Here is an 18,630-nt window from a genome sequence, read left to right as displayed (position 1 = left end):
CTGGGATTCACAGAAAAGAGAGCTTATTGTTTTAGTAAATATACTTTGACTTTAAGGGTCTTTTCATGCTCATCATCATCAGACATTACACTCCATGACTAAATATTTCTCAGCTGCTCTTCAGATGTTTAAAGTCTCTTCTGCATCGAATCAGCATCATAGCCTCGCCTCAACTGTAGAATAACTCTGCCTCCTTTTGAGCCACCTTGTTCTAGAGCAGGGGTTCCCAAACTTTTCAGCCCGCGACCCCTACTTCATTTAGCTGGTCTGGAGAAAATGAGCCTACCTATATGAGCATGTGGCTGTGTTTCTACTAATTAACCTGCTGCTACTGATGCTTTTGATAATTATCTGTTCACTAACCCTAAACTTAGGAGTCATCTGGCAACAAAAAAGGCAGAAAACTCATTACATTTTCTATTTTCAAGGTTTTATTTCAAGTTTAGCTTCTATTTTTTATTATAAAGGGTAAAATGTACTAATTTTAGATAACTTAAACATTCTGGATGACATCTCACGACCCCCCCCATTTGTGTACCATACTTTGGGAACCCCTGTTCTAGATGATCATCATGTCTCTCCATGTTTTCATCCCCCTGACACTGTACTGATTTGTACAGATGTTGGCATTCAGAAGTCTAGACCCCAAATATAAGACAACCTCACTTTTTTCAGATGTATTTAAAGGAGAGAAAAATGTTATTTATTGGGGAAAATTTAGGTAGGGGAGAACGGGGTTGGTTGTCACACTTTTTACTGTTTTGATGATTACTCATCATCAAAACATCTTTCAATAGTCATTCCTACATTAAATTGAAGCTTAAGGTGTTGGCTTAAAAAGTGTATCCCTCTCATTTTCCAACTCATTGTAACAAAGAGGCAATTAACTATCAAAGACTCTCTGACACATTGTGACAACCAACCCCATCACAGGGTTGGTTGTCACACACTATGGGGTTGGTTGTCACACAATATGGGGTTGGTTGTCACACACTTTGGGGTTGGTTGTCACACACTATGGGGTTGGTTGTCACACACTATGGGGTTGGTTGTCACACACTCTGGGGTTGGTTGTCACACACTCTGGGGTTGGTTGTCACACACTATGGGGTTGGTTGTCACACACTATGGGGTTGGTTGTCACAATGGTATATTAATGGGAAAAATCTTTTAAAAAAGGCAAGAAGGCAGAACTAAATTTGAAAGTCTAATTGCACTGACAAGTGATAGGCCTACATAACTTAATGCATTTTAACATAAAATGAGGACCATGAACAGGAAACACATCTTTAGGCCAGCCTATATAACAACATAAAGAACAAAACAAATAGGCCTAACAATAATGGCCGACTCAACTAGGCTACATGCAGTCACTGTCTGAGTCACAGTGATGGCAAATGTAGGGTCTGAGCACTCCAACTCATCTCACCATGCATGATTTTGCCAACATAGGGGTTGGTTGTTACATGTGACAACTAACCCCAAAGAGAATGTGACGACCAACCCCAACTGGAATTTTTTGCTAGCATCAAGGCTAACAACCATCTAACAACTAGTTAGCTAGCTAATAAAAATCTAAACTATAGCTGTCCCCTCACACTTTGTAAGGGTAACACTTGTTTTGTTATAAACCCATCGTTTAAAAGCCTAGAAGAAAAATACTGAGGAGCTGAATATTTACAATTTGACATGAAAAACACAAAAAGTCCTCTCACCTCAAGTTCAGCTGTCTTACTCCAGAGAAGACTATGTAGGTGAGCTCTGATCCTAATTCTGGAAATGTCCATACCCCAATTTGAGAGACTGTGCCCTCTGGTGGCGAGATATAACGAGTGTGCCAACCAACCCCGTTCTCCCCTACTTCCGGAAATAATCGAATTTCAGGCTTATATGTTTCTTTTCCAAACTTATGCACGAGTCAGATCCTGTATTTGGGATGCAACAGACTCTTAAAACCCTCAAAATGACTTGTGGTTTGTGAATATGTGAAGACAGAACAATAAAAACGCTCTGACAAAGCAGTTTTCATTATTCATATTCTAGCCCTAAGCATAACGTTTCTCAGAACCAGTGATCAAATCTGAGAAACAGATCTTGTGAATTTCATGCAGGAGAAAATAAGCCGGCAACAAGTCAAACACTTGAAGCTGAAAGCCGCCCGGTAAGTAGAGATATCTCTTCAGAGCAGTGTAAGCAGATGTTGTTTTGATTAGAGACACGTCGTCGTACTCAGAGATGACTTCTCTCAGTGTGAATCTGGAGTAAACGCAGCCTCTGTGAAGCTGTGTGTTCATCCTCTTGGTTCATAACTAATGGGTTTCGTCTGTAGTGAACTTCAGACCGAGCTGCAGCATTAGAACAGTGAGCAGAAACCAAAACGTGGGAGGAGTTTTGGATATTCCAGCTTACTGGGCATGGAAAAAATCTGAGTTGCCATCATGCAGTGAAACTTTAAATCAGAGTAATGCTGAAATAACTGCAGCAAGACGTTTCCTCCTCCTCCTCCTTCAGAGAGGAGCTGTGCTGCTTCTGTTTGTGATTTTCTCTCTTTGTCTGATTTAAGGATGGAGCACGTGATGGAAAACCAAACCTCTGCTGGGAAGAAAGTTCCCATCAGGATCGTCCACTCAGAGGAATCCACGGAGAAGGAGAACGGTCCGTTTTTGAGGCACAGTGACCCTCCTGCTGCCGAGGCCGAGGGTCCCGGTGTGACCAGGCTCTGTGGTCTGGGTGCAGCAGGGCAGGACTCTGTTTTCTGTGCCTTCAGTCGGCAGAGAGAGCCCGACATTCAGACGGACCCTCAGCCCCAGAGAGACACGTACATGACGACTGTCAGGGATCTCATTTCCTCCGACAGTCAGCAGCAGCCGCCGCAGCCCACAGACCAGCCGGGGAGTAACAGGGTAACCACAGGAACCACAGGACCGTCTGACGAGGACCAGAAGAGGGAGGAGCTGGCCCGGGACATCATGGGAAAGGATAAATCACTGGCGGATATTCTAGACCAGAGCAAGATGAAGACTACCATGGACCTGATGGAGGGGATCTTTCCTCAGGGCGAGCAGCTGCTGGAGGGGGCTCACCAACGCAAGAAGGCGCCGACCAAACAGACGGGGAACCGGCCCGCTGAGGAGAGGTGAGGCTTACACTCCAGCTTTATATACGACATCTTTAGTCTGAGCATTTAAATGAAACACATCCCAAACATCTGAAGTTATCACAAAATCATCCTGTGTAAATGCTGCTCCCTCAGCGTGTGTACGTTTGAACTAGGGATTTAAATTTCAAGTATTTTCTGTGATCGATCTTTGGAAATGTTAACGATCAAGTATCAATTAATCATTAAAAAGAACGGAAATGTTTTCCATGTCAAAAAGAAAGCCAAATGCGTTTTTCCTCTGAATCAAGTTTTCCTTCAAGACACAATGTATATAACTGACAGTATAGAATATCTACGGATCGTATTGAGGTGTTCAAAATGTTAAACATGCTGAATATCAACGCGTGGAGCAGGCTGGTAATCTCTGCGAACACAGTCATAAAAGTGAAGGCTCAGACTTCAACAAGGGAACTGAACAGAAACATATTTCAGACCCACAGTGTCCAGTTTTCTGTCTACTCATTCTTACTGAGAAAAATAAGTATATGAATGTGGTCAGGTGTCAGCCGGAGCGCAACCAGGTCAGAATCAGTCCAGCGGCAGAAAAGAAAAGCGCTCATGGAGACCTGTCACTCAGCCGCAGCCCCCAGCTGAGCGTCTCCACTGTGAGCAACACCTTCAGTCATCTGATTCACATCCAAACATGCTTTAAACTTCAAACACCTCCCTGATAGCTGAACCAAATCCATACTCGGTTAATTGTTGACATCTCTAGTTTGAACTGTTGGATCCAGGCCTGGGTGTAACAGCCAGGCTAGAACACCACTTCAGTTGAAGCTCAAGTGATCTATCAACCATCCCACGACTAATTTGTTCATTAGTTCAATCAAAGAATTACTGTGTCTGACATTGTACTCCGCCTCTGGGACTTTCTTCATCCTCCTCATAAGCTTCCCTGCTGTTGCTTTTCTGTTGTGACTGCTCATCCACCACAATGAGTTCTACCGCCTCCATGTCATCAGTGATTATCTCATCGTCCCTGGGAGGGAGCAGTCTTTTCCAGCGGGAACATGAGATGTTCTGGGAGCCAATGTTTCTCTGGGAAGTCCACCTGGAATTTGATGATCAGCTGTCCCTTTTAATTTTTTTTAAAGTTAGATTTTTTGGCCTTTTTTGCCTTTATTTGATAGGACAGCTGAAGAGAGACAGGAAATATGGGGAGTAGAGAGCGGGGGAAGACATGCAGGAAATGGTCAACCGGCCGGGAATTGAACCGCGACCCCTGCGATGAGGACTGGTGGCCTCTGTATGTGGGGCGCTTAGACTGCTAGGCCACCAGCGCCCCCATCCTTGGACTAATTTGTGTCAATTGAATGATTTAAAAAGTTTGGGGGATTAATTTTGGATTCAGGAGGGATGAGTTACAAACACAGATTTCGTTTCGACTTGTGAAAAAAAAAAGCAGAAATTGTGAGTTAAAGCTAAAATTAACCTTTTCTAACATCATGCAGATCTGTCACTGAGATCAGCTGCTTACCCAGTTTGACCTGCAGACTGTGTTTATGTGCAAACCTGACATGAATCTGTCCGGTGAAACTTATTCACATGTACAGCTTTGGGATATTTTAGTAGCATCCCATGAAAAGGAAATGAAACTCTTGCACTCTTACATGTCATTAGGGATGCATCGATCCGATCCTGGTATCGGATATCGGCCAGATCGGACTCAAAAAGCTAGATCGGATATCGGCGACAAAGGGACGATATATAGTGCTGATCCATATGGCAGATCTATTCATCTCAGTTCTATTCTTTTCTGTGTTTACAAGATAAGATAAGATAAGATAAGATATTACTTTATTGATCACCCAAGGGGGAAATTCAGTTGTTACAGCAACCCAGATATAAGTACAATTAAGAAGTTTCAATAAGTAAAATAAATAAAATAAAATAAAATAAAGATAGAATGCAATTTAGATATATACAATGTTACAATGGAATTTAGATTAAAGGCAGTATTAAAAAATGTTTCAGTCGTGACAGGTTGACATGGTGTGATTATAGTTGGTAATGACAGATTAAGCAATAAATAAAAATGAATATTTGTATGTAATATGACCGTGAGTTGTAGTAAACAATATTAATGTAATATAACATAATATAATATAGCAAGATAATTATATAATATAATATATTATACATTATAATGCCAGCAGCAGTCAAGAACGTCAGTTCAGGATGAGATGATGGAGTGTGACAGACAGAGCAGGGATGGTATGGATCTGTTTGGGGGGGGGGGGGTGTTGTCAGTGGTCAGCGTGGTGCAGTCTGATGTCTCCATTAATGTTTAACAGTCTGATGGCGGTGGGCATAAAGGAGCGCCTGAAGCGTTCAGTCTTGCACCGTGGTGGAATGATGTGTTGACTGAATAAGCTCCCCATCAGCCACAGCTCATCATGGGAGAGGGTGAGAGGGGTTATCCAGGATGGCTTGCAGTTTGTCCATCAACAGCAGCCATGTGCGTCTCCTACGTTATCAGCGCCGGCAGGTCTGTGCATTTTTGCCCGGTGGAGCATGACGGAAGATAACTATGAGGCTCTGCGGTTTAGCTGCATGTCACGCTTCTTTTGCTAACAAACCCGCCAGAAACTTGCAACATGTGCAGCACTTATGTTTCGACGGATCGGCTAGTATTTGTATCGGCAGATACAAAAGCCCAGGTATCGATATCGGGACCTAAGAAGTAGGATCGGTGCATCCCTACATGTCATCAAGGTGTTTTTACCCACTCCAGACGAGGTGCATGTTAATCATGAGATGTGATCACAGGTGTATTCAGGAGCCCCAAAATACATGTGAAGCAGGCAGCCTGATTCAGTTTGATTAAAAAGATGTCACCAAAGAGTAAAGAGAAGAATTCCCACAGAGCTTCGAAGTCTGTTTATATTGTATGTAGTTTTATAAGCCGCCCTGGAGCAGAAAGAAAATATTGATACAGCTAACAGAACCTGTTCAGAGTGAAAACACAGAGAGACGTTTGACACGAGATGCAACACAAACATCACTTCTGTAATGTGAGTCAGGAAGATAGTCAGTACAGGGTTCCTGGAGATCCTTAAAATACCTTCAGTTATGTTTTTGAGACGTAAGCTGTTCTTCCTTGGTTCGGAAATGTGAGAACATCCGTTTGTTTCCTGCGTTTCAGAGAAAAAGAGGACAGTATGGCTGCAGCTAATGCCATGGTGACCAGCTCTACATATTACAGCACCTCTGCTCCCAAAGCTGAACTTCTCATCAAGATGAAGGACATGCAGGAGGAGGAGGAGGAAGACTCTGAGGACGAGCTGGATATCGACCTGGCCAACAAGAAGGTACAGTACTGTAACACTCACTGAGCCTGGTTGTGTTCATGTGTGACTGTGAAGGTGCGACGTTACAGCTGTTTGGTGTCTTCGTTCCCCTCTGCAGCAAGAGCTGATCGACAGCCTGAGCAAGAAGCTGCAGGTGCTGCGGGAGGCGAGGGAGAGTGTTCAGGAGGACGTCCTGGACAACAACGCTCTGGGGGAGGAGGTGGAGGCTCAGGTGCAGCAGGTGTGCAAACCAAACGAGCTGGACAAGTTCAGGATGTTCGTGGGAGACCTGGACAAGGTGGTGAGCCTGCTGCTGTCTCTGTCGGGGCGTCTGGCCAGAGTGGAGAACGCCCTCAACAGTCTGGAGGAGGACGCCACGGCTGAGGAGAGGGTGAGGAAACACAAACAGACAAGTTTTTTTGTTTTTTTTAACAGTATCTTTTATTGATTTTCAATAAGAACATACAGAAAACATCACCACATAACACACCAGTTGCAAAATAAAATACAAGCAGCCCTCACTGCATACACACAAAATAATAATACAATTCAATTAAGAAAAATAAAATAAAATAGCCTTACAGATAAAGTCTATTGTTGCCTGAGAAAGTCCATTAAGGGTGCCCACACCTCTTCAAATCCTTGTAACGTGTAACACACATTGCCATCTCTCTAATCCAAGATTGTGCACAGGATACTTCTGTCTCTCTCCCAGATAGAGCAACCATCCTCCTGGCCTGCAGGAGGCCAAAGTTAATCAGAGTCTTACACTCAGAGTTAACAGGAAAGCAATCTGGGTATATCCCTAAGATACAAAGTTTTGCTACACAGGGTACCTGAATACCTGTGATTTCACTTCGAGTGCAGGCAACCATTTTCCAAAAAGCTTCCAGTTTAGAAAATTCCCATACTTAGGACAAGTTTAAGGCTCGACTTCGATTACAGAAGTGAAAAATATCCAACAGCTGTTTCAAATACGGAGAAAGTTCCCAGATATTCTTCTCTTTAATCTCAAACATGCACACATGATAGGATCTGTCAGAGCAGATGTTTTCAAGATTATCACGTGTGACATTTAATCTAGTTTGAGCTCATGTGATCTCATGTGGCTGCAGACGTAAACAAAGCAGACTCTGACCCTGATGATGAGAGACAGGAGTACAAAGAAACCTCCTGGAGGTGTTGACGAACATTAACCAGAACAATGAAAATCTCAGGGCTGCACGGTGGTGCAAAGGGTAGCGCTGTTGCCTCACAGCTAGAAGGTTCTAGGTTTGAATCCCCAGCCGGGCAGGTGCCTTTCTGTGTGGAGTTTGCGTGTTCTCTCCGTGCATGCGTACTCTGGCTTCCTCCCACAGTCCAAAAACATGTTCACCAGGTTGATTGATCACTCTAAATTGCCTGTAGGTGTGAGTGTGGATGTGAATGGTTGTCTGTCTCTCTGTGGTAGCCCTGTGATAGGTTGGCGACCTGTCCAGGTTGTACCCTGAACTTCCGCCCGAAGCCAGCTGGGATAGGCTCCAGCCCCCCTTGACCCCTAACGGGATAAGCGGTCAAGATAATGGATGGATGGAATAAAAGTCTCACAATAGAAAACATAATCCTTGACCAAGGAATAAAAGTATTTTACAGCCTGGAAATTACTTTATATGACTTGAGTTATGAAATAACTGAAGTTATATAAAAGGTCAAATATAATTTTATGACTCTTTAAAGCTAGGGTTGGTAGTCTCGGAAAACTAGCATGAATTTGAATGTAGCATTTCATCAGGACTAACCGTCGAACCCCTCCCCCCCTCCCCTCAAAAACTCCTCCAAAACGACGCCCCCCCCCCCCCCGCTCACATGCAGGAGCGCCACTGATTCACGACCATATGATGGTGACTGATTCAAAACCGGTCCTCACCAAAACATTATCATAGTGAAAGTTAAAAACACAAACAAACATGGCTGCTGTTAGTACTCACAACTGTCATGCTAGCATTATCCAGTTGTACTGGTGACACGATATCAGGAGAAAAGTTATAACACATATATAATACTGTAACAGCTCTACTGTTTGTTAAACGTGTTCAGTGTAGATGTTCTGAATTCCTACAGTGTTGACAGTCAGTGAAGGCATCAGGAGAGGTGTAGAGTGTGTGAGCGGGAGAGAGGAGAGACAAGAGGAGAAGTTCTTCATTCATTCAAACATTGATTGTTGTTTTGTTGGTTGGCGTGATCACGGCCGACAGTGACCGGTTATTAAAGATCAACGTGTTCACCAATCGGCTCGTCATCCCTACAGTGTCTGGACGGACCCTACGATACATCTACATTTTCTGTAGGACTTACTAAATGTCATTCATTCTTCTGCTTGTCAGAGCCCCCGTGGTGAGAGCTTTTTAGACTCTGATCCGGACTACAGTCCTGAGCAAAGCACCTCATCGGGTCAGAGGGGACAGGCCCGAGGTCGAGCGAGAGGGGCAGTCAGTAGAGTCAGGGGAAGCAGAGGCAGGGAACGGGGAGTGAACGCCGGGGAAATGTACGCGCAGGAGGCGGGCAGAACAGCAGGACAGGATTTGATTGGTTTAAAATTTTGGACCCCAAAAACGGTGATTGGTTGGTGTTTTCCCAGGTTTACTCCGGCTGTAGATAGCAGCTTTTTTCCCCTCTTTTTTAAGAACACATTATGTATTGATTGCAGGACATAAAGATCATTTTAACCAGTATAACAAAAGGTGTATCTAAATCTGACTACCAACCCCAGCTTTAAGTCAGAGCCGGACTGAACTGAAGAAGATAACTTGATGTATCTTCTAACCTTAACTCCTTTCTTTCCTCTCCAGCGTACGTTGATGGAGAAGAGGAAGCTCCTGATCCGCCAGCACGAAGACGCCAAGGAGCTGAAGGAGAACCTGGACCGTAGGGAGCGCGTGGTTTACGAGATCCTGGGCAACTACCTGCAGGAGGACTGCCTCACAGACTACGAGCACTTTGTCAAGATGAAGTCGGCGCTCATCATCGAGCAGCGCAAGCTGGAGGACAAAATCAAGCTGGGTGAGGAGCAGCTCAAGTGTCTGACGGACAGCCTGCCCTTAGAGCAGAGGCTGGCTTTCTGAACAGTGGGACCGCGTTGAACCCCTGATGTGAGAAGACTTTGATGTTGCTCCAAGTTGCAGTTGAGCGCAGCGTCCAGCAGAGGGAGACAGAGAATCTGCAGAGGCAAACAGCCGGCTGCGTGTTCTGACATTTCACTTCTTCACATCTTCTGCCATAACAACACGTGGATCTAAAGCGTCCATAAGAGACTCCCCTGTGAACGATGCTGCTTATCTTTGCATCACACTTCCCCTGTATCTAACGTCTATCACGCCATGTTTGATTTTGTTTTTACTTGTGCTTGTTTTTTTTTTTTAGTAATTTATTGTAGCCTTTTGAATCTGCAAAGGAGGGGGACAGTATTTTATCTTCATCTGATTTCAGCAGCCACCGGACGTGTGAGCATCTCTGAGTATTTATCATGTTTGAATACTCACACACCCTGAAAACTGTCTGCGTCACAATCCGGCCCATTATTTCAATAAACACAGATCTATGTGGTTACCATGTAAACATAAAATAGTGGCCTTTTTTTACCTAGATGTTTGTGCCCTCGCTGTCCTCACTGAAGTAAGAGAAGTTAGTGAATGTTCCTGTGAGGAGGAGCCGGCCGTTTTTAAAGAGCACTTGTGTTCAACTTCACCAAACAGAAGAAACCAGCAGCACTTCACCTCAGCTGGAGTGAGATCCACGTTTGAAGTGCCTGTGGAGTCACTGCCATCACTGTCCATGTCTCATTCAAGAACTCTGCCACGTATACGCTGACTGAGTCTTTCTGTATTTTCTTATAACTTCACTGTGTTTTGTTATCCACGGTGCAGATGTTGAATGCATAGCTACCACCGCTGTAAATTTCGTCACTAGAATCACGTCCAGGTCCATTTTGCAGCCACGTATGGAGATATATTGTTGCCAACTTTGACCAGATTGGGTCCACGTTTTCAGACTGTTTGGATAAAGCAGTCTCATAAAGGTTAACTGAATTAGAGGATGTTTGTTCTGCACATTAGTTTCACACGCTTCATGCACTGCTACAGCCTGACTCTCTAACACTTTACCAGCTGTGCTCCTTTATATCAAATAAAGAGTCTGCTGGAACCACGCAGGAGTGTTTGATTGATTTCCTTCTGGTCTGTCATTCATTAACCTCGCCACACCTTCCGCTCTGCTGATAGAGAGCGAGCTGAAGACTTTGACATGAGCAGATCTTTAACTGTCAGGTGTTATTGTATGACTTTGTCTCACAGCAACATGTGGACTGTCTCTCAGGCTCAGATGAAAACGGCATCTGTGGAAGGATTCAGTCCTCGAGGGTGAAACGTTGAACTTGGTGAGTAAAATGATTCAACACACACAGGAGACAAAAAGGCTTTTATTTCAGTGTCTGCAATTTTAAATAGGTAATAATTAACTATGATACCTGAGGCAGAACGAGCGGCCTGATGCCTGCACTGCTGCTGCCTTATGGAGATTATTTCTAACTTTTAATGTCTGATATTTGATGAATATCCCAAATCTTGCAGAGGTAAAGTGATGTTTTTATTCTGCATGTTTATATCCTTCAAATCTGAACGCAGTCTTCTGCCCTGAGCCAAAAGGGCTCCTGGAACAGATCTCTAAAGTGACTCGGTTCAGACACTGCACAGCACTCAAACATCAAGAAGAAGATAGGAGATAAAAAGGTGTTGAGTTTAATTTTCAAAGTAGAGACAGCTGTGAGAGATCTTAGATCAATTTAAGGAATCAAACACACCTTCTTTTTTCAAAGATTTGTTTATTGGAATTGTTCCACATTATATACAGAGGATCAACTTAAAGAACAGAAAGAAGTAGAAAAATACAATAATAATTCTTATACTCATTTAAAATGGAAAATAAATAACTAGAGAAGAGAACAAAGAAAATGACAGCAATGAAAGAACAAAAACAATGGGTTAATATTTTAAAATAGATAAATCAATAGCATAGGTTAAAATAGCAACAAACAAACAGACAAATTAAAAGAATAAACACCACGTGTATTAAACTACAACTCCACCAGATATTGATACTTGTGTCTTTAGGTAATATAGATGTTGCTGGTTTCTAGCAGACACATTAACCCTTCTGTTATGTATGTTTCTCTGGAACAGCAATAATGGTCCTGGGTCAATTTGACCCTTGGCATATCCAAAATGTCAGAACCACCCCCCCAAAAAAAACAATACACATTTTTTAATCTAATGTTTTAACTCCATTACTAACCATTTAAATCAAGATTTGGTCCATTGGTGTTCTTTAATTTTCACAGTTCAAAGTTCAATGAGGATAACTCACTCGTTTTTCATTAAAATTAATGTTAAAACTTGTTTAATGTACTTTGGAAAGCCCTAAATATAAATACAACAGTTTTACATGACATGGATTTTTGTTTATTTTAATTTACATTTAGATTTTTTTTATTTTTATGGAGTAATGTTGATAAATTAACACGCCACCTCTTCTGTCACATGCTGCCCAGATTTGTATGGCAGATTTAGCTGGTTTGGAAGTTTGGAAGGCTTATATTGCCTAAAATAGACTTTAAAAAGGGGTCAATTTGACCCGCAACATAACAGAAGAATTAAGACGTACAGTTTGTTCTGATCAGCTTGATGTCTCAGTGTTCTCCAGGATCAGTTGAGTCATTATCGCTGCTTCCTGCATGTAAAATGATGATGCATCAGAAATGATTTTAGTCTGGATACTTTGTGACTTAAGAGAAGATTAGGCAACTGATGACAATATTGCACAATCATGGGGTTGATAAATTAACACGACTCCTCTTTTGTCACATGCTGCCCAGATTTGTATGCTGCATTTAGCTGGTTTGGAAGTTTGGAAGGTTTATATTGCCTAAAATAGACTTTAAAAGGGGTCAATTTGACCCACAACATAACAGAAGAATTGAGACGTACAGTTTGTTCTGATCAGCGTGATGTCTCAGTGTTCTCCAGGATCAGTTGAGTCATTATCGCTGCTTCATGCATGTAAAATGATGATGCATCAAAAATGTCTTTAGTCTGGATACTTTGTGACTTAAGAGACAATTAGGCAACTGATGAAAATATTGCACAATCATGGGGTTCAACTATGGTGCTGATTTGTTTTTTCATAAAACATTCACTTAATAATTATCTCATTAATTCAAAAAAATCAGAGGAGTGTTTTTCAGACGTTATCTCAGATGTTTCTGTATGTTATGTCCCTGTAAAGCAGTTTCTGACTTTTGTCTGCAAACAAAGAGGGATAACATGATTACAAATCTTATGATAAGATGTCCATGTCAGTAACACACCTCAGTCTGCACCTTGACGTCCATATCAGCCAAGGTAGGAGCCCGATAGAGCAAAGCTTGCACATATTAAATACAAGGCTGCCAAATCCTGAATAATCAATATCACAATTCAAAGGATGCATGTGTTTTTTTATCCAAGGTTGTAGAGTCAGTGGTTTTCAGCAGATGGTTTTCTCTGCTGTCACAGTCACACTCATGTTGCTGCATGAAGTGACTCTCTCACTGCAAACACTCCCGTCACTGTCAGCTCTGAGAACAGCCATGTGCAGTTTAGTGTTTACACATGGAATACCTGCCTCTGCATGTTGCACCTGTTCACGATCATCTCTGTACACTTTTAAATCCAGATGATTCCAACAAGGATAAACACAGTATACTTTTTACAGTATTGGAACACATTGGCCGGATCTGGACCTGACTAGTGTCCTCTGTCACATGGTTCTACCTCGCTTTCCCATCCCCCTGATCCACTCAGTGTATTCAGTTATAAACTGTCCCATTAAAATCCATGTTTGAGAATGATTTATATTTACCGCTTTTCAATGTATATTAAAAAAAAAGTTTTAACCTGAATTTTCAGAGTGAGTTATCCTCATTGAACCATGATCTGTGAGATTAAAGAACACAATTGCACTGATTATTGATGTAAATCAGGGATGTCTGAAGTACGGCCCGGGGCCAATTGCGGCCCGAGGTCCATTTATTTATGGCCCCAAGCTTCCATCTTAAATTGTGTTATTTATAGCACATAACTTAATCACATTCTGAATCATCTGTACATTTGCAGTTTCTTTCAAGCGCACAACCAAAACTAAAGTCAATCCAGAAACATCTCAAAAAGCTTCATATGGACAACCTCTCTAAAGCCAAAGCTCTGGGAATTCTTCAAGACGGCAATAAAGAAGACACACAAGAACTCTTAAAGCTGACAGGTTTTCAAATTAATGTTTTCATCATGATGTGAAAATGTTTTTCATGAACACTTAAAGTTCAGAAGACACAAAAGAGGACACAAGACAAGATCAAAATTATGAAACTGTACGGAAAAGGCAAAATTTGGTGCATAAAAAATGTTCAGAACTCAGGAAAATAATGATTTTGTTCTTAAATTGTTGTCTGATGGTCAGAACAGTCTTAAAAACAACATGAAATAGAAGTGTGATGAAACCCAGATCGTGATCCTGCCATAGGAAAATAATGAGACAATATTATATAAAAAACAAAAATAAAACATTTTCCTCCAGAAGAAGATAACGTTTGCTAATCTTTACATGGTACTTCCCAGTTACTGTTTTATTGAGAAAACATTTAAAATAATTTGTATTAAATATTTCATGTATAACTTTTATGATTCCTAAGTCTCAGTAGGAGCCACTGGCCCTGAGGTATTCTGACAACATCAAATGTGGCCCTCTTTGAAAAAAGTTTGGACACCCCTGATTTAAATGGTTAGTGGTTGAGTTAATAATGACATTTAAAAAGTGTTTATTGAGATTTTTTGGGGGTTTGGACACTTTTGGATAATTAAACATACCCCGGGTCAAGTTGACCCAGGAACATTATTGCTGTCCCTAAGAAACGAACATAACGAACATAACAGGAGGGTTAATTGATTGTTTTTGAGCTTTTAAACATGCTGCTTCCCAATCTGCCTCATGTATATCCTCCTGGAGGTCAGATCTCCACAGCCTGTCAGTGGTGGTTTCCTTATCATGTGATACAAGAGCTGTATGAAATAAATCAATTTGACCTCTCCTCTCTAAATATTGAAGTGTAAGATTCTCCAGATAAGATAATAGCGGTTGAGATACAATATGTTTGTGTTTTGACATTATAGAATGTTTTACTTGTAAATGTTTAAAGAAATGTTTCTTTGGAATGTCATATGTTTGACATAACTGATCCAATGTAAGAAGGTGGCCGTCCTTATAAAGGTCTTCTACCTTCTGTACACCTTTATCTGCCCAGATTTTAAAACCTCCATCTGCTCTCCCTGCTTTGAAACATGCATTTCCCCATATAGGGGATAAACAGGAGATGGAAGGAGTGTCTCCAACATGCTGGTGTGCCCTATACCAAATATCAATAGTGTTTTCAAAAGTTTTTTAGATTTGCAGAATACAAATACAGGTTTAATGGAAGATAAGATAAGATAAGATAAGATACTCCTTTATTCATCCTACAACAGGGAAATTCATGGAGTTACAGCAGCAAACGAGAAGGTGTACAGCACAAGAATTTCAACAAGAATATATATAGAAAGAAAAGTCCATCAAAGACGACAGCTTGGCTATAATTCTCCTGTCAGCCACCACCTCCACAGGGTCCAGGACTGAGCTGGCCTTCTTCCCCAGATAGTCCAGTCTTGCTCTCCTGTATCCTGTCCGCCCACAGCAGGTGAAATCCTTCCAATGTGGCGTTCGTGTCCGGTGTTAGCTCTGTTAGCATGATGCTACTCTGCCAGTATTCCCTCTGGTGCTGGGTTAGCTCGTCCACCTTATCCACGGTTTGGTATTGATGTTTGTTCAATATTCACCCAGGCTGGGGGGTGTCTCAGTTTGTTGATGCTTGTTTGTATGTATGTAATATATTGTGGATACTAATGTGGAAGCGGCAAAATGTTTGAAGAACAACAATCCAGGAAACATATTGTATCGTATTGTTACATTCTGGGCAAAGCATGCAAGTGCCAAAGAGTCAAATCTGGCCCTGAGGCCTCTGTAAAATCCTCAGGCACACTTTGTGTTAGAGAGTTTATAATTACTCACTAATGAAGCTCAGTGTTTACTGTGACTAATTACTTCTCTGCTGTAAAGAGGCCTTGTTGTCAAAGCTCAATATTTACTGATTAACCACTGACGATAACCACTGATTAAACAACCACGGTCCATATTTAGTGCTTCAACGGTTGTGATTGTTTTTGTGCCGGGGCCTGTGGGGGGACCAATCAGAGGGAAATCCAGACTAACCCTGAACCCTCATAGATCGTAGACCTCCTGAAAATATCTCCCTTACATGTTCAAGTTTTCTTCACCTGCTGATTAAACCTTAAAGGACAGACACCTGTTCAATAAGAGAAAGAAGTCCCAAAGAAAACATCCTCATCCGTCTGTGTGTGTGTGTGTGTGTGTGTGTGTGTGTGTGTGTGTGTGTGTGTGTGTGTGTGTGTGTGTGTTTCAGCAGGTGTGATGGATGTGAAGCAGGAGTCAGAGTCTCTCTGAGTGTCAGCGTCACACCAGCAGGATGATTTACTTGTCTCACACGGCTCACTGCCAGTTCCTGGGCCTGATTTTTGGGGTCCTGGCCTGGATCTTCATCCTGACCACCACCGGCCTCAATGATTGGCGTATGTGGACCGTGGACGACAGGTCTGTCATCACCTCGGGCGTGGCGTGGGTGGGAATCTGGAAGGCGTGTTTCTTCACTCATACTCTTCCAGAATTTGAGACCTGTCAGAGCATCAGCATCTCAGACTCCTTCATCCCCGCAGAGATCCTTGCGGCTCAGGTTCTGATGGTCCTGGCGGTGATCAGCGGCTTCGCGGGGAACATCTGTGCCGCTCTGGCTATGAGGAAGGCTTATTTCTCTTTGGAGGACCGGAGGAACATGAAGCAGCTCTTCTTGCTGGCGGGGACCCTGTATTTGCTGACAGGGGGTCTGTGTTTGGTACCGCTGGTTTTGAACATGATCTCTGTGTTCAACAACAGCACCATAGACTTCCCCCCTGAGTTATACCTCCCTGCAGCTCCTGTGGAGCAGCGGGTTGGCACGGCCATAGGAGTGGGCATCTTGGGGTCCATAATGATGCTTCTAAGTGGGCTGCTTTTTCTCTGCTACCGCTACGCCTGGCAGACCCTGAGCTCAGAGGCCCCCACAAACAACAGGGGCACTCATGGAACCCGGACAGAAACGACCCACAGGTCTGAGGGGCAAAAAGGAGACAAACAGGGCCGAGATAATCCTGCATTTCACAGGGAGGAGATGTCATGATGAAATCTAAACATTAGTAACTGAAAGAAAGAGTTTACACTTTAACAATCACCGCTTCTATTCATGGAAAAGTGACTTGGACAGCATGGAAGACTTTGGGCCTGCAGTGTTAATAAAGCTGAGAGGGTGGGACATGAAGCATGTTGTTGAAACTGTAAATAATTGTGGGTCATAATCTAAAAAAATAAAAACTTCTACTTCTTGAAAAGGCAGGATGTTTTCTATCAAACCGACATTGTATCAATACTGCAAAAACTCAAAATCTTACCAAGTGAAATTGTCTCATTTTTAGTCAAAATGTCTTTTCCCTCTTGATTTAAGATAAATTTACTTAACAAGTAACATTTGAGAAAGATAGAGGGACTTGTTTTAAGACATCTTAAATATCTTGTTAAGTCAAACAATCTTGAAATGATCTTGTTTTGAGTTTTAATTTAGAAGAAACTATTATTATTATTTTACATTTCATACATTTTTAAAGCTGAGATCTTATTTGTAGAAGACAGGTAATCTTGATTTAAGACAAACACTTTACTTGATTTAAGTAAATGCATTTTATTGGAGAATCTATCAGAAAACAGCTCCATTGATAAAAGAAAGAAAGAAAGAAAGAAAGAAAGAAAGAAAGAAAGAAAGAAAGAAAGAAAGAGAGAAAGAAAGAAAGAAAGAAAGAAAGAAAGAAAGAAAGAAAGAAAGAAAGAGAGAAAGAAAGAGAGAAAGAAAGAAAGAAAGAAAGAAAGAAAGAAAGAAAGAAAAAAAAAGAAAGAAAGAAAGAAAGAAAGAATGAAAGAAAGAAAGAGAGAAGGAAAGAAGAAAGAAAGAGAAATAAAGAAAGAATGAAAGAAAGAAAGAAAGACAGAAAGAAAGAAAGAAAGAAAGAAAGAAAGAAAGAAAGAAAGAAAGAAAGAAAGAGAGAAAGAAAGAAAGAAAGAAAGAAAGAAAGAAAGAAAGAAAGAAAGAAAGAAGAAAGAAAGAAAGTTTTTGTTTTTAAGGGTGGGTTTCAGTTTTCAGTCACTGTTTCTTCTAAATCAGATAAAAATATCCATCCTCAAACTACATGCACACAATGAAACACCTACTTTAGAGCATAGCTGGCTTATCCTAAAAAACAACATTACTGAATATTAGTATATCCAGCTCACTATGAGAAGACATTATATCTCAAAATGCTCAAATTAAACTTTGTCATCTTATTTCAAGTACAAGATGGTCTTAAACCTAGAGAAGTGCTGCTATAATACAACTCAAATTAAGGTGAATATGTCTCAAATGAAGAAGTTCACATGAAATGTAGTAGTGGAAAAAAAAAAATTTGAGTGAAAAAATACTAATTGTTTGTATTCCTGTCTTATTCTGAGACACTAAGCTTTAAAATACTGGTAAAATATTGATTAAAATAAGTTTTCCCTGCTAATTTTAAGATCACAGTTTTCTAAATATTACGTCTTATTTTAAGAAATCTTACCAAGCAAATTTTCACTTGTTCTATTGGCAGGTTGTTTTTTTGGCTTATTTCAAGGAACAGGTGCTTTGAAATAAGTTTCTTTTCTTGTTTTTTGAAGGGCATTTTTTTCCAGTGTAGCCTCACAGCAGTCAAACTGTACACAAGAAAACCACAGCAAGAAGCCATCAGCAATACTTCATCCTTTTTAAATCCCATAATACAACTCGATCTTACTACAAGCCTCCATACAGCTGTACAAAGATAAAGCTTAGACACTACCACACTGCTTTAATATTTGACTTACATGTAATGTGGGTTCTGTTGTGTCAGTAATTTCCCATAGGAAAAG

The 18,630-nt window shown here is 41.4% G+C and overlaps 2 protein-coding genes across 6 annotated transcripts in view; both read left to right on the top strand.

Annotated features, from left to right (window-relative positions):
- The window catches only part of shroom2a (shroom family member 2a), a 65,590-nt gene extending 54,956 nt beyond the window's left edge, over nt 1-10,634 (top strand). For 2 of the 3 annotated variants that reach the window (XM_034677583.1, XM_034677592.1), the window contains 4 exons: nt 2,564-3,136; nt 6,306-6,471; nt 6,569-6,841; nt 9,279-10,634. In XM_034677583.1, the coding sequence (XP_034533474.1) occupies nt 2,564-3,136; nt 6,306-6,471; nt 6,569-6,841; nt 9,279-9,551 (1,285 nt within the window). In that variant the 3' untranslated portion in view covers nt 9,552-10,634. Of the gene's footprint in view, nt 1-2,563; nt 3,137-6,305; nt 6,472-6,568; nt 6,842-8,550; nt 8,599-9,278 lie in introns of those variants that run through there. The other variant, XM_034677601.1, reaches the window with a different exon arrangement.
- A 121-nt stretch (nt 10,635-10,755) lies between these two features.
- On the top strand, nt 10,756-16,999 carry cldn34a (claudin 34a). Of its 3 annotated transcripts, none has more exons than XM_034677626.1 (2): nt 10,756-10,861; nt 16,028-16,999. In XM_034677626.1, the coding sequence occupies exon 2, from the start codon at nt 16,091-16,093 to the stop codon at nt 16,835-16,837; it is 747 nt and encodes a 248-aa protein (XP_034533517.1). In that variant the 5' UTR covers nt 10,756-10,861; nt 16,028-16,090; the 3' UTR covers nt 16,838-16,999. The 3 variants fall into 3 exon arrangements, with proteins under 3 accessions (XP_034533517.1, XP_034533528.1, XP_034533537.1); XM_034677637.1 differs by having other exon boundaries at nt 10,784-10,861; nt 16,031-16,999; XM_034677646.1 differs by lacking the exon at nt 10,756-10,861 and adding an exon at nt 15,196-15,244 and having other exon boundaries at nt 16,031-16,999.
- The last annotated feature ends 1,631 nt before the right edge of the window (nt 17,000-18,630 follow it).

The sequence above is a fragment of the Notolabrus celidotus genome, chromosome 2 (assembly GCF_009762535.1).
Source record: "Notolabrus celidotus isolate fNotCel1 chromosome 2, fNotCel1.pri, whole genome shotgun sequence".
Taxonomy (NCBI): domain Eukaryota; kingdom Metazoa; phylum Chordata; class Actinopteri; order Labriformes; family Labridae; genus Notolabrus; species Notolabrus celidotus.
The sequence above is the reverse complement of the archived record's forward strand: the minus strand, read 5'-3'. Positions and strand labels throughout refer to the sequence as shown.

Excerpts from the sequence above, each read along its gene's own strand:
- cldn34a (XM_034677626.1), top strand. The coding sequence starts at position 16,091 with ATGATTTACTTGTCTCACACGGCTCACTGCCAGTTCCTGGGCCTGATT.